This window comes from Symphodus melops (genome assembly GCF_947650265.1).
Source record: "Symphodus melops genome assembly, chromosome: 7".
Lineage (NCBI taxonomy): Eukaryota > Metazoa > Chordata > Actinopteri > Labriformes > Labridae > Symphodus > Symphodus melops.
In genome coordinates this window covers 9,871,712-9,886,805 of record NC_136697.1, presented here as the reverse complement: position 1 = coordinate 9,886,805, position 15,094 = coordinate 9,871,712, and the positions used below count along the sequence as shown (strand labels likewise).

The following is a 15,094-nucleotide window of genomic DNA, read 5'->3' as shown; positions in this document are numbered from 1 at the left end:
CCGAAGCCGCCGTGGTATCTCCACGCCTCGTTACTGCAAAGACAAAAAGAAGAACAGCGGCAGGTATAGAAATGAATCAAGTAAATATAATCAATACATCATGTTGGTGTGAATACTGACCGCGCCCACGGGTCTGAGAGGCCTCTGGCTTTCAGCCTCTGCTGTGTTAACTCCAGCGGTGTTCCCTCCCACTTCCACAGCAATAACGGGAGACATGGGATGGGAGCCAAGTGAAATGTGCATGTTTGGCTTCATGGAAAAGATCCCAGAGAACTGTGTTGCCAAAAAGATTTTCAAATGGAACGTGACTTTGAAAGGGGCACAGGCAAGCGAAGTGCAGGATATATTTCCAGATATTGGAGCTCCTGACCTTTTCCAAAATATAGACACAGTGAATATACTCTCCGCTGAGGAAAGTTTATCATACACACAACAAGGTAAATGGTCACATGAGATACTACTTAAACCAAAATCGAGACCGTATAGTTGGATTAAGAGTTGTTATAGGAATGAAGAATATGTTTTTTGCTCCTCTATCAAAAAAGCAGAGATCACTGTGCGCTCAGCTCCGCTCTGGAATCTGGCGCCTGCACCTGGAAACAGGACGTTACTGGGGGTCCCAGAAGAAGAAAGACTATGATTATTGTGACGTCGATGTCGAGAATGAGTTCCATTTTGTGTTTTATTGCCCTTTGTATCATCAGTTGTGTCAGAAGTTGTTTGACGGGAGTAAACCTTTTGAATGAATGTGGATGAATGACGCAGATAGACTAAAATGGTTCTTTGATTATAAGATATTCGCCCTTGCTGAATGTTTAGAGAAAGCCTTGGTTAAAATAAAAAAAGTACATTACGTCTGCTGTTCTTTTCTTTACTCCTTTTTCTTTTTTTACTCCTTCATTTTTGTGATAGCCTCCTGTGAAGTGAGGTGTCATCAGCAGGAAGTGAATGCAATACTTTAGTACAGTTGTCTGGTGTCTCATAATCCTGAAAGGGATGTGTCCTTATTTGGACATGACACAGTAATAAAAAATCATGAATTCATTAATTCCACTGCTTTCTCATAACAAGAAGAGGAACTTCAAAAATAAATGAGATGTTAAAATTTGCTGATGATTTATATAACCATTTAGTAAACTACTGTACTGTTAAAACTATTTTCTTAGGCCAAACTTCTCCTGTTATGCTGTAAACTTGCAGCAAAGACTGTATTGTGTGCAACACTTCAAGGACACTTTCTTTATCAGAAACTAACACGAACATCACCTCACCTCTGCTTAAACTTCTGCTGGCACACGACAACATTATGGATCATGCTGCTCCAGATATTCCCACATTTCCCTCAGGTGCAGTATCAGGTTTGAATGGATACTTTCTTTTCATGATTTTAGAATTACACAGTAAGTGGAGCTACAGTCTCCTCATCAACCTTTATTGAAGACTTGTTGTTGAAAACTATGACTGCTGCTAACTCAAACACGCCTATTTAAGTGAGGACTTTGAACACACACACACACAAAGGTATTTCAGACGGAGGAGGGGTTTATAGGAGCATTCAAAGGACAGAGTTTTCTGCCTTCTCATTCTGACACTCCTTGTTGTCCGTGTCGGATGCATTTTCACTGAGCTTTAGACAGACATGAGAGTAAACAATGTGGAAAGCAGCTGTGTTTGTGTTCCTGCTGTTAAACATGGACATGCATGCGAACTGTGCCGCAGATAAGAAAATGAAGTCCGTCGCAGAAAAGTCCAAACCAGATGAAGACAAAGGAGAGACTGAAGTAGTAACCTCAAGCCCTGCAGGTGACTCAGCCTCTGTGCCTTTCCGGGGCAAACTTCTTGTGATACCCATGGACGGCAGTCACTGGGTGGCTGTGAAGGCCCTGTCCCAAGAATTGGGTCGCCGTGGACACCAGGTCACCGTCGTGATACCAGAGGCCTCCATGCGGATGGGTCCAGGGAAGCACTATGACACTATTACCTTCCCTATCCCTTACACCAAGGAATTCATCGATCAGTTCTTGTTCACAAATAAGAACTTCATGGAAAAATCCGATGGGTCCATTATACAGCGAGCAAAGAAACAATTCTCACAAATGCAGAGAATACGAGAATTCATCCATACAATTGCAGAGAGCCTGCTATTCAATGATACAATCATCTCCCATTTGGCACAACAGGTGAGTACAATAAGACAGGCGTCAAGTCTGGTCTTGCTTCTTTGGAGCTACTTGTTTGACAGCTGGGGCTGTGTTGGATCAATATTATGCTGTAAAGGGTTCATAGTAGACTGCTGCGCACAACTCCCTGAATACTGATGTCTCTTTATGACATCCAGAGACCAAATGGTCAGTTAGAAAAATATATGTAAGGTCTGTATTGTTGTTATTAACAACTGGAAGATCTGTGAAAAATAGTTGGATGACTTTGTCCTTCTATTATTAACTTAGATTCCTTATCGTCAATCCACCACTGTGTGACGGTTAAATCACTCCAAGTCTTCTTTGTTAAATCTTCTTTATTGTTAGAATTCTTCTAATTATGTTGACATTCACTGTGTGTGTGTGTGTGTATGCGCGTGTGTGTGTGGTTTCTGCAATAACACAACATGAAATGAAATTACAATGCTGCATTGAACTGCAATCAACTCCACATCAAAAACAAGTGCAGGTATGCATTACGGCCACAAGGTGGCGCTTCGTGATCAGCTGAAGCTGTTATAGCTGCCTGCAAACACGTGTCCTTATTGGGTTTAAGATAGCATGTTCAAGCTAACTGGTTAGCAACTTAGCAAACTCCATATCTTGACTCTTAACTTAACCTGAACATGATCATACGACACTAAGACATAATATGACATAGAATACTATACAATTTCACATTCTCCATGTACTTACAATCAAATGGACGCACACAAGATATTAAGGCACACCAACAAACTCCCAGCATCTGTAATGAGCGTCTATTCTCTAATAGAACGAACCACTGTCGGTGTTCACGGAGAAATGGGCTAAACCAAGTCATGGGGGGGAAACAGAACAGTCCAACTCAGTAGGGCCTTTTTAACAGCCGCCCCAGATTTCTGTAAGAAATCTAAACTAAAGAAAAGGCCTAAACCAGTAATCGGCCATGCAGGTACAGTCTAGTCAGGGAGGCTGGGAAGTTCGATGACTCTTGCCACTGGACGAGTGTAGGAGCGATCTCCCACCTTCACTTCGACGACTCGAACACGTCCATCAGGTCCAGGGATGGCGTGAACGATCTTCCCGATGGGCCACATGGCTCTGGGTAGCTGTGGGTCAACAACCAGAACCGTGGTACCCACCGACAGTGATGCAGGATCTGAGAGCCATTTCTGGCGTGTCTGCAGACTTGGCAGGTAGTTCCGGAGAAAGCTTCTCCAGAAGTGGTCAGCCAGGAGCTGACTGTGGCGCCATCGTCGTCTGCTGAGCAGCTCTGACTCAGGATACACAACCTGGGGGAGTGAGGCGTCAGGCCGCCCCATCAACAAGGTGTTGGGCGTAACTGGGTCAGGATCAGCTACGTCTGAAGATGTGTAGCCCAATGGTTTTGCGTTCAGGATGCCTTCTATTTCGATCAGCAGTGTCTGCAGGACCTCTTCAGTGACCGATTGTGAACCAATGGTCACCTGCAGAGCTTGCTTCAATGACTTGATCTCCCTCTCCCAACATCCACCGAAGTGGGGAGCACTTGGCGGATTAAAGGTGAACTTGATTTGCTGGGCTGCAAGTTGCGACTGCAAGTCAGGTGTTAATGACGCAAAGGCCTCTCGCAGCTCCCGTTCACCAGCTTTAAAGTTGGTTCCATTATCTGAAAGGAGCTCGAAGGGCTTGCCTCGCCGGGCCACAAACCTTCTCAATGCCATCAAGAAGGAATCGCAGTCAATGCTGGGGATCAAGTCCAAGTGGACGGCACGTGTGGTCATGCACTTAAAGATAATCCCCCACCTTTTCTCCGTCCTCCTTCCAATCTTTACTATGTAGGGACCAAAACAATCTACTCCTGTAGAGTAGAAAGCTGGCTGGTGGAGACGGAGTCGAGCTGGGGGAAGGTCAGCCATTCTTGGGATGAGAGGTTTGCTACGCCATCGTCTACATTCTATACAGTGATGCTGGATGCGTCGGACAGCCTCTCTGCCTCGCAGAATCCAGTAGTTCCTTCTCAGCTCGGCAAACACGCGCTCACTTCCAGGGTGGTGGAGCTGGTTGTCATACTGCTGGATAAGAAGCTGCGTGATCTTGTGCTTTGGGCCCAGTACTACTGGATGGATCTCCTCTTCATCCAGCACCGCTGCTTGACGGAGACGGCCACCAACTCGTATGAGCTGTGAGGTGCTGTCGAATTCAGGTGCTAGTGAGAGAAGACAACTACTGCTGGGGAGTGGCCTGCCATTACTGAGCTGTTGATAATCTGACTCAAAGTAGTCCCGCTGAACTCTCTGGAGCAGAATATTCTCAGCTTCTCTGTAGTTGTCGGCTGTGAGCTGAGGATCGGTTTGTCCTGATAGACAGAGGGCTGTGGCCTTGACAAGGTCTTGGAACGTCTGGTACTTCTCCACATCAGGGATGGGGGGAAGGTCGATTGTCAAGCCACAGAAGGTGGACTTCCGAAGTTCTTCACTATCTGTGACAATGGCGAAGTCTTGTGGTGGCTGAGGCCACTGGTCTGGACTCTTCCGCAGAAAGGCAGGTCCTCTGAACCATCTTCCGTCAGTGGTGAGTTCTGTGAGCGATTTTCCTCGCGTAATGTCATCAGCAGGATTACTTGCTGTATCCACGTACCTCCATGTCTCACGATCTGTCAGATCTTGAATTTCGGCCACGCGTGTACCCACGAACACCTTGTATCTACAAGAGTCTGATTGGAGCCAGGCCAAGACAGTGGTGGAGTCGGTCCAGTGGGTAACACTGCTGATGCGGATGGTTAACTCTTCTGTAAGCACCTTCGACAGCTGGGCTCCGGATAGGGCTCCACATAGCTCCAAGCGGGGAATCGATTGTTGCTTTTTGGGTGCTACCCGAGAGCGGGCACTGAGGAAGGCTATTTCGACCTCACCACCCTCTGCTTCCGTCCGGAGATAGGCAACAGAGCCATAAGCTCTTTCGGAGGCGTTGCAGAAGACATGTATCTCCCTGCTGCTCTGCGCTGAATCCAACTCAGGACTGCTGTAACACCTTGGTATTCTTATGGTCTGAAGGGTAGGGAGTTCGCTCTCCCACTGGTTCCAGGCATTGAGGATGTCATCAGGTAGAGCGGCATCGTCCCAGTCCCGTTTGACTTTCCACAGCTGCTGGACTATAACCTTAGCCCTGGTGGTATATGGCAGGATAAAACCGAGAGGGTCATACTGACTTGCGAGCACTTGGTAGATGGTGCGCATGGTGACAGTGGAATGCTCAATGACGCGGTGTTTGAAAGCCAAGGTGTCTGATGGACAATGCCAGTGAAGTCCCAAGGCAGACTCATGCACGTCCATTTGGCCTTCAGCAATCCACTTCTCTACGCTGTCAGACCGGATGTCAGGGGGAAGGCCAGTGATAACTGACGGTCGGTTGCTAGCCCACTGTCTCAGCTCAAAACCTCCACTGGCGAGGGTTTCCTGCAGCCGATGGATTAGGACCTTTGCTTCGCCCTCTGACGTCACGCTCCTCAGGCAATTATCCACATAGAAAGACTGGAGCACAATGTCTCTGACGGCCTCTCCTTCCGTACTGTGAAGCATAATGTGCCGCTGGAGGGAAAACACCGCACAGCAGGGCGAGCATGTTGTGCCAAAGGGAAGCACACTCCACTGGTAGATGTCAGGTGGTTTCTCACGCTTTAGATCCCGCCACAAGAATCTGAGGAGGGGCTGGTCCTCTGGCAACAGTCGTACTTGGTGGAACATTCCACGGATATCGCTGCTGAAGGCCACAGCATGCTCCCGGAATCGCAATAGCACTGATAGAAGTGGAGGTCCCAGTGCTGGTCCAGGGAGTAATAGCTTGTTGAGGTTTTGCCCCTTGTGCTCAAAGGAGCAATTGAAAACCACACGGTTCTTGCCATTGTGTGTAACCATGTGGTGAGGTATATACCAACTGTTGGGGGTATTCTCCTCTCTTGAGTCCAGTTTGTGGACGTAGCCAGCATTCACCAGTCTCTGAACTTCGGCAATGTATGCCTCTGCCTTTTCCGGTTCCCTTGACAACCTCCTTTCTATACTCCGCAGCTGGGGGAGAACCGCTTCCTTCGGGGCATAAAGCTGAGGCATGTTCTGTACACGGAGAAGAGGTGTTGCATATTGGAGCACCCCATCTATGTCCACCCTTGTTGTTTGGCTCTCAAGGATAGAGATAGCCTCTATATCTTGGCGGGAGCGGATGCTCTGCTTCTTGTCACGCCACGGTAGGGTGTCCATCTGCCACAACTTTTCGACATGGCTGTAGAGGTCTGATGGTGCACCAGTCGCGGCCGTGAAGAGGCACTGTTGTTCGGAAAGATAGTGTTTCATTCCGTGTGCCGGACCCTGAAGCGTCCACCCCAGACGAGTTTTCACAGCTGCGGGCCCTCCAGGTGGTCCCAGGCGCACTGGCTCTACAGGTGTTATGAGATGTGGATGGTCAGAGCCAATTAGCAGCACCGGGTGCACGCCTTGGAACGGCTGAAGGGGCAGGCCTTGGAGGTGGTGATATCTTGCCTGAAGAGACTGGATTGGATACGTATGTTCAGCCAGGCCTAGGCGCTTAGCAGTGAAGGCATTATTGATGTGAAATGAGCGCTGGGGCTCTGCTACTGCTGAGATTGTGAATGACACAACAGTGCCATGGACTGTCTGGAGCTCTTGCCTCACCGTTCTGAGGTGGAGGTCTTCAGGTGGGCCTTCAAGCCCTAGCTGCTGTGCTGCTGAATGAAGCAGGATAGTCCGTTCCGAGCCATCATCCAAGATGGCGTAACCTTCAATGGCTCGGTTATTATTCCGCAGGACAATTTTACTCAGCTTGAGTAGCACTTTGCGCCCTTCAAGAGGCCTACCAATATACAGCACTTCCTCTGCGTTAGTTTTGGTAGGCTCTGACTTTGGCTGGTTCAAATCCTTGACACCCTTTGAGACAGTCTGCTTGGACCGTTCGTTGACTTCGTGTCGCGCAAGGAGGTGTCGGCTGTTGCAGATCTTGCACCTCATCTTCAAGTCACACTCTGCAGACCGATGATTCCTACCACAGCGCCAGCAACGACCATTGTTCTTTATCCAAGTCTGCTTTTGAGAGGGGTTGAGTAACTTGAAGATTTCACAGTTAAGTGAGTGCTTCTCATTGTCGCAGTAAGGACAGTACTTCGTGGTGTTGTTGTATGAAGCCACTGCTCCTTTGTCTGCATTGGATGTTGTTGCCTCCGTGCTATGGAGAACAGCCGCTGCCTCCTTCCGAGGTTTGGAATACTTCTGCCCGTGATGCTTGCTCTCCTTTTCCCCACGAGCACTGCTGCCATATCTGCTGTTGTCCTCCTGCACTTGGAGCTCAAATTCTAGCCAATCTGCCAGATCCAGGAGAGTGGGGATAGGTACTCGTTGCGGGTGGATGAAGCGGCGGAAATTGGAACGCAGGTCATGTGGTAGTTTGGCAAGAAGCCGGGTGACGTGAGAACCACATTCCAGCTCTGCTTTGCCTTTTCTGCCCAGCTGCTCCAACATTCCCACCAGAGAACGCACACGGAGTGCAAACATTCTAAAGGCCTTGACGTCGCCACTGCCAATGTTAGAGCCATCCATTATTTCGGCTATACACTGCAGAGCAAGTTGGTGGGGTTGCCCATACTGTAAGTCAAGTGCAGCCATTGTGTCTCTAAATGGATGTCTAGAGTTGACATAGGAGTCAGCGATCAGTAATGCCTCTTCGTTCTGAAGATGATCAACCAGGATCTGATACTTGAACCTCTCTGATGAGGCACTGGGCAGGAGATTTTCTAGAGCAATGCGCAAGCGACTAAATTCCCTTGGACTGGGTTGTGTCATATTGGGGATGGTTGGCTTAGGGCCTCTGTAAGACTGCTCCCTTCCACTGTCGGATTCCGATGACCAGGACCGGGAGTGACGCGTCTTATGGGTTGCCTCTAATCTGTGGCGACTTTTCTTCTCCCTACTTTGTGCCTTCCTTCTCCAGTATTCTTCCTCATCGCTCTCAGACGATTCCTGCTGACTTCTTATTTGGCTTTGAGTCGACATCCAACGGGAGGGTGTAGATGTCTCTCTCCTACTCCAGTCTGTCTCCTGTTTGACCTGGTGTGGCTCTGCTCTCGCTGGTGGTTGTGTTATCTGGAGATTCTGGACAACCTCATTTAACTTTTCCACCTGCTGGCGAAGATGAAGCGTTTCAAGATGGCTTTGGCGGTTAAGTTGATCCAACTGTAACGCGGTGGTCTTGCGCTCATGCAGCAAAGACTTGTTCTCTTGCTTCATTTGGTCTAATTTCTCTAGAAGCACTTCCATTTCTACAGTTTGCTTTGTACGTTCTTTGGATGACACAGCCTCTTTGAGAGGCCATTCATCTGTTACCAAAAGCTCAGACAGACTAGCTTGGCTAATGGGGGACGATGGGCGCTGGCCACCCTCGGCTCCAACTAACTCCTCTTCTGAGTCACTATCCTGCCTATCACGGAGTAATGGTTCAGGGGGAGGCTTGGATCTTCTCTGGAGATGAGAGAGTTCGTAATTTTCCAGATACGCGGGGAGGGCTGCGTTCCTCCTGACTCGCGAGCTGGTTGAATATGCTGGTGTACGATGCATCTTAATCAGTGATGAGTTGACTCCCGGGTTTCGGCACCATGAAAAATAGTTGGATGACTTTGTCCTTCTATTATTAACTTAGATTCCTTATCGTCAATCCACCACTGTGTGACGGTTAAATCACTCCAAGTCTTCTTTGTTAAATCTTCTTTATTGTTAGAATTCTTCTAATTATGTTGACATTCACTGTGTGTGTGTGTATGCGCGTGTGTGTGTGGTTTCTGCAATAACAAAACATGAAATGAAATTACAATGCTGCATTGAACTGCAATCAACTCCACATCAAAAACAAGTGCAGGTATGCATTACGGCCACAAGGTGGCGCTTCGTGATCAGCTGAAGCTGTTATAGCTGCCTGCAAACACGTGTCCTTATTGGGTTTAAGATAGCATGTTCAAGCTAACTGGTTAGCAACTTAGCAAACTCCATATCTTGACTTAACTTAACCTGAACATGATCATACGACACTAAGACATAATATGACATAGAATACTATACAATTTCACATTCTCCATATACTTACAATCAAATGGACGCACACAAGATATTAAGGCACACCAACAAACTCCCAGCATCTGTAATGAGCGTCTATTCTCTAATAGAACGAACCACTGTCGGTGTTCACGGAGAAATGGGCTAAACCAAGTCATGGGGGGGAAACAGAACAGTCCAACTCAGTAGGGCCTTTTTAACAATCTGTTACAGGGTAGGATTCAGACAGGTGATTAACAGCCTGCCTTCTCAAACTGTTTAATCTTATCTAAATTCAATACTGTTTTTATTATTCTACGATTAAGATTGAAGGTTTGGACGCTGGACACATTTTTTATTGTATTATTATTGAACACTGTTAAACATGCACCCTATTTTTCAATTCTTCTGTCTGCAGGATTTCGATGCCGTCTTAACAGACCCCATGGTGCCCACAGGAGCCTTAATTGCTCGAAAACTAGGTGAGTTCAGCCACACCTAAATATTATCTGTTGTTTCTGTAATAATAAGAGCACTAGGTGATCTTCATCCTTTAACAGTCTCCGTGGTAGTTGGAGCATGCGCAGTATGTGACGACTCTGAGGATGTACACGAGCGGTGTCCAAACTTTTGTTCTTGTGGGCCAAAATTGTCGCGTTAGAATCGCTCACGGGCCACAGGGTTTTTTTGTTTAGTTTTTTTCAATATTGGAAGGAACTTTTTGTATTTTGACCTCTTCAAAAAATAATGTAAATACACAATAACTAATTGCAGTGGGAAACTGTTGTGTTCTAATTTTTTGGAAAGAATAGTCAGGCTTTTATAGGTCTCCCTCGCTAACATGAAAAAGAAAAAAAGAACGAAAGATGCCATCTGATGAGGCCTGGGGCCAAAATCTTCTGATTCTTCGATTTGAAGTCAAGGGCCACAAAAAATCCACTCAAGGGCCACAAATGGCCCCCGGGCCGCACTTTGGACACCCCTGATGTACACGTTTTCACAGTGACGCCTGTTAACTACAAAGACTGAAGCTACGTTTATTAAATATTCTCTTCAAGTAAAGAACAGTCTCTTTAATCAAGAACCCACTACACAAACAAGACAGTTTCCTTTTTTAAATCTGCACGTTGTCCCTCTTCTGCACTCAATCCTCCTCAGGTCTCCCCTTTGTAAATGTGCTGAGGGGTATTCCATGTTCCCTGGATATGAAGTCTGCATTCTGCCCCTCCCCGCCCTCGTACGTTCCCGTCTTCTTATCAGGATTCACAGATAAAATGAACTTCATGGAGAGAAGTATCAACACTGTGGTGAGCACTTCAATATTATATTTGACACTACTGAATTAAACTTTTAATGATTTAACTCTCACCTTGTTTTATTTACACTTTATTGTTGTGAAACCTCTGACCTACAGGCGGCTTTACTTGAGCCCCTGTTCTGCAGGTTTCTGTACTGGCACTTTGACAACATCGCTTATCGGTTTCTGGAAGAGGAGGTGGGCGTGGCTGAGGTCCTTTCTGAATCTGATATCTGGCTGCTCAGGTAACATGTACAAAGGATATTTAATGATTATTAATGGAGACAGCACACATCTATCAAGATAAGAAGCTGATATTAATTGTAGTCTGTATTAGCAAGTTCTCAAAAAAATAAAACTCACACAGAAGTTTAAAGATAATCACTAACTAAATACATTTAAGAATAAATTGAGTAACATGTTTTTGGTTGAAGCTTCAGGTTGTCATGACCATCCTTTTTACAAAACACATTCTTCTGTTAGACAACCCTTAAAATACTGAGTTTTAGGCACACCACAACAAAACACATATCTGAGAGAGAGCAAGAAGAGTGAGATATAGAGAGACAGGGAGAGACTTTTGAAAACTGTTGATCCTGTTTTTACACCTGTGGTTTCAAAAAGTATATATGTAACAGCCTCATCTACTGGTGTAATCGGTCTATGCAAGAATCCCTGGCAGGGGTCAAATCAATGAACAATCAAAAAAGAAAAACAGACACAGAATTAAACAGGAAAGGTGCCAACGTTTATTAATTTAAATGACATAAAACTCATGTGTCACTAAGATAATCGGCTCAACTGTCCACAGGACAACAGTTGGGGTAGGTAGTAAGTAGACCCGAGGAGGAATTCAATATCACTTCAAATAGGGGAGTAAAAGACTTTGTCATGCAAGATCACTGCAAATCACACTATGGGCACAACTCGAAAATACGCACTCGACATGCAACAAACTTGTGGCGTTTTACAAACTGGGTTTTCACTCAAATTCGATCCGTCAGCTCGCAATCAAGTACCATTACCCTCCTTGATGGTCTGCCCTGGAGCTACACTGGGGAAGTGGTGATACTAACAAAACAAACAACACAAAAAGAAAATAAATTAAACTAGTCAGCCTACTGAGGCAACCCTAAAAATCTTTTGACTCGAATACCAGCTCATGTGCCAGACGGACTAGAAACAAAAAAGAAACTTAAATACCAACACCAAAAACTAAACCCACACAGTAAGAGCAGCAAAGGAAATCTGCCAGGCTCCCTTAAAGAACCTTATTGATTTTACAAAATCCTATATACAACCTTATTTAAAGGGGCCAAGGCTTTATTAGAAAAAAACACACAGGAATAATTTTGAGTACCTGGTATGCTCAGCCCAAACCCTTGCAGCATCCACTGTGGCTTAAAGACATGGCATAATTTTTTTTAACTTTATAGCTATTTAAATAAAAGTAAAACCGTGTTTAGCTTTTCTCACCGATCACAAACTCTGTCATTCACCGGGGACACTCACTAGGCAACCAGCCTCTATAGCCGCACCTGACATATCTGGAATGTTGCGACCAAACAACAACTGAAAACAAACCAGCACTGGTATTGACATATTGAATACCTTCTCTGAATATAACAATATAAAAAACGAAGTGTGTCCTTACCAGACCTCCGAGACTCAGACAAACAAAATAGCCAGCATGGGTGAGAGTGTGCACCATCCCTCTCCTCCCCTCTGAAAACCAAACTCCTCCTCACTGTTCCTACCCCACTTTTTAGCCATCCAGAGAACAGCAGTGTTTCTGGTGCAAGTGGCTACAGTCGTTCCCCTCCAAGTAAAGCACCCATCTGCACCCACCTCAGTTCTGTGGGGTGGACCTGTCACACTGGCCTATCCTGGTCAATGGGAGCAATTGAATAGACAACTCCATGTTCTTCTGGCTGCCGAACCAGATGATAAACCATGGATCCCATGCATCCTGGATCTTGTTCCGTCCTTTTACAGAGTGGTTTCTGATGAAGACATGGTCACCTTCAACCAGCCTGGGGTCATTCACTTGACTGAGGTACCTCTGATCCCTCAATCATCGTCTCTACGACAACCGCTACCGTACATGGCGATATGCTCCCTGCAGGGACTCTATCTTCCTGCACCCAGTCCTCCACACTACTCTGGCCAGTCTCCTCCTCCTCGTTGATGCCTAGCAAAAAGTCTATGGGCAGACGAGGCTTCCACCCAAACATCAGAAAGTATGGGGTCATCCCCGTAGACTGATGGATGGTAGTATTATATGCATAGGTTACCTGAGAGAGATGCCACCGCCGTTCGGTTGAAACGTTCACATCGGCCATTTCCCTATGGGCGGTATGGGGTGGTGCAACTCTTTTGGATCTTGTAAATCTTCATAGTTGCTTAATAAGGTTGCTCTCGAAGTTTCACCCTTGGTCCAAGTGATACCAGCACGGTGGTCTAAAGCGGTGGAACCAGTATGTGGCGAGCATCTCTGCCACTGTGCTGGCTCTTTGATCCTTGGTAGGAATGGCCTGAGTGTATTTACACATTTTGCTTCCCATCTAGGCTCTATCACAGTGAAATCTATTGCCAAGACTCCATGGGGGCGGGAGGCCTAAAGACTGCCCATGAATGGTTTCACTTTTGGTTGTACTGTCTTGGCCAATACACACCTCTAACAGTCTTTTCACCACTTCTCCACATCCCTTGCCATATTTGGCCAATAACAATGTGCTTGTATGAGTTGCAAGGTATGTTAGATCCCTCAGTGTCCACGCTTATCATGGGGATGAGACCGGATGTTTTGTTTTACGGGATTGTGGCACAAGCAGCTGGTGAATTTCTTTCCCTCCATCATGTGAGTTGACTCGCCTGTACAGCACCGAATCCTTCCTCCAAGTGCCCCCACGGGTGAATCAAATCCCTGGTCTCCACCTTCAGCCTCTCCCTCTCTGCTGGACTTGGGACTCGAGCCTCCTTCCAATGAGTCAATAGTGACCCAATCTCCGGGTCTTCTGGAACGTATACCCATGCAGGGAACCGCAGCATTTCCGTTGCCACCAGATACATAAACATTTCAACAACCTTAATAAAGTATAACTGCAAAAAAAACTGAAAAAACTTGAGAGTTCACATGTTATCTCCTGTCAAACAAGTTGAAATAAGTCTCAGAGATCGACCAATGTATCCAACTGAAAGAATAAAGGTTTTTTTACACTAATTTTCAATAGGCTTGACTTCACAATGGAGTTTCCTCGACCTCTCATGCCAAATATGGTTCTAGTCGGTGGGATTAACTGCAACATAAGAAATCCGCTTCCTAAAGTAAGTTTCTGAGTTTCTCTCATTTGTTTTTATGAGGAAATAGAACTGAATTGGAAGAAATGAATGCCACCAGACCCTATTATCTGTGCACACAGGATTTGGACTCCTGGGTGTCAGGAGAGCATGGATTTATAGTGTTCACTCTGGGCAGCATGATGCCAGATATGCCTGAAGAGGCAACCAACATTTTTCTAGAAGCCTTCAGACAGATCCCACAGAAGGTAGAGGAATATGCTGTATATACATTTCATTTTTGTAAATAGTCATCAGTGCATTCATCAAAAATAACCTTTTAACAGGTCATATGGAGGTTCGAGGGGAAGATTCCTGACAATGTCCCAGAAAATGTTAAGATGATGCCCTGGGTGCCTCAGAATGACCTTCTCGGTGAGTTTATCCTGAGGTGTGCAACAGCAAAACTCAAAACTGACTGGGGATGAATCACATAAATGACTGTTGACTTCTCACTTTATAAGCTCAACCCGGAGCTCGGGCTTTCATCACTCATGCTGGCTCACACGGTCTATTTGAGGGTCTGTGTCATGCTGTTCCCATGGTGATGATGCCGATTTCCGGGGACCAGCCGGACAATGCAAAGAGGTTTGCAAGCAGAGAAGTGGGAGTGGTGTTGAATCTGTTTACTATCACTACAGAAAGCATTGTCCAAGCACTGAATGAGGTCATCAATAACACCAGGTGAGGGGAAGGCTGTTGCTCAAGATGTTGAATTATATTTTTAAAAAGCTAAGTTAAATTTAAAGCAATTCATTTAGTATTTGGTAACTCCTGCCATCAATCTGTCCCTGTGCAGGTATAAAGAGAACATGCAGAGGCTCTCAGCTCTCCATAAAGACCGACCAATCGACCCGATCGACCTCTCAGTGTACTGGACAGAATTTGTGATGCGGCACAAAGGAGCTAAACATCTCAGAGCTGCTGTTCACGACCTCTACTGGTTCCAGTACTTCAGCCTGGATGTGATAGCATTTCTGGCTACTATTCTGCTGGTTTGTGTGATGTTGACAGTAAAATGCTTCAAACTTTGCTTCTGTAAACTGAGCAGGAAGAGGAAGCAGGAATAACTCTGTGCTGCATTTGTGAATTCATCCCAGCCAGCACCAACAGTCTTTGTTCATAAGGGAGATAAACTAATCATGAACACAGTGGAGAGTACAGCCTGATTGTGATTTAAAGGTTAAACAGAAGAATGAGGAAAA

At 46.0% G+C, this 15,094-nt stretch overlaps 1 protein-coding gene across 1 annotated transcript; it reads left to right on the top strand.

Moving 5' to 3' along the window:
• Nucleotides 1-1,526: 1,526 nt before the first annotated feature.
• On the top strand, nucleotides 1,527-14,980 carry LOC306827447 (UDP-glucuronosyltransferase 1A1-like). Its single transcript, XM_079349271.1, has 9 exons — nucleotides 1,527-2,180; nucleotides 9,672-9,735; nucleotides 10,412-10,560; nucleotides 10,668-10,795; nucleotides 13,784-13,877; nucleotides 13,973-14,098; nucleotides 14,177-14,264; nucleotides 14,354-14,573; nucleotides 14,689-14,980. The coding sequence occupies exons 1-9, from the start codon at nucleotides 1,653-1,655 to the stop codon at nucleotides 14,957-14,959; spliced, it is 1,668 nt and encodes a 555-aa protein (XP_079205397.1). The 5' UTR covers nucleotides 1,527-1,652; the 3' UTR covers nucleotides 14,960-14,980.
• The last annotated feature ends 114 nt before the right edge of the window (nucleotides 14,981-15,094 follow it).

Excerpts from the sequence above, each read along its gene's own strand:
- LOC306827447 (XM_079349271.1), top strand. The coding sequence starts at position 1,653 with ATGTGGAAAGCAGCTGTGTTTGTGTTCCTGCTGTTAAACATGGACATG. Across the intron at positions 10,796-13,783 it reads TCTGATATCTGGCTGCTCAG|GCTTGACTTCACAATGGAGT; the intron begins GTAACATGTACA and ends AATTTTCAATAG. Across the intron at positions 14,265-14,353 it reads GCCTCAGAATGACCTTCTCG|CTCAACCCGGAGCTCGGGCT; the intron begins GTGAGTTTATCC and ends TCACTTTATAAG.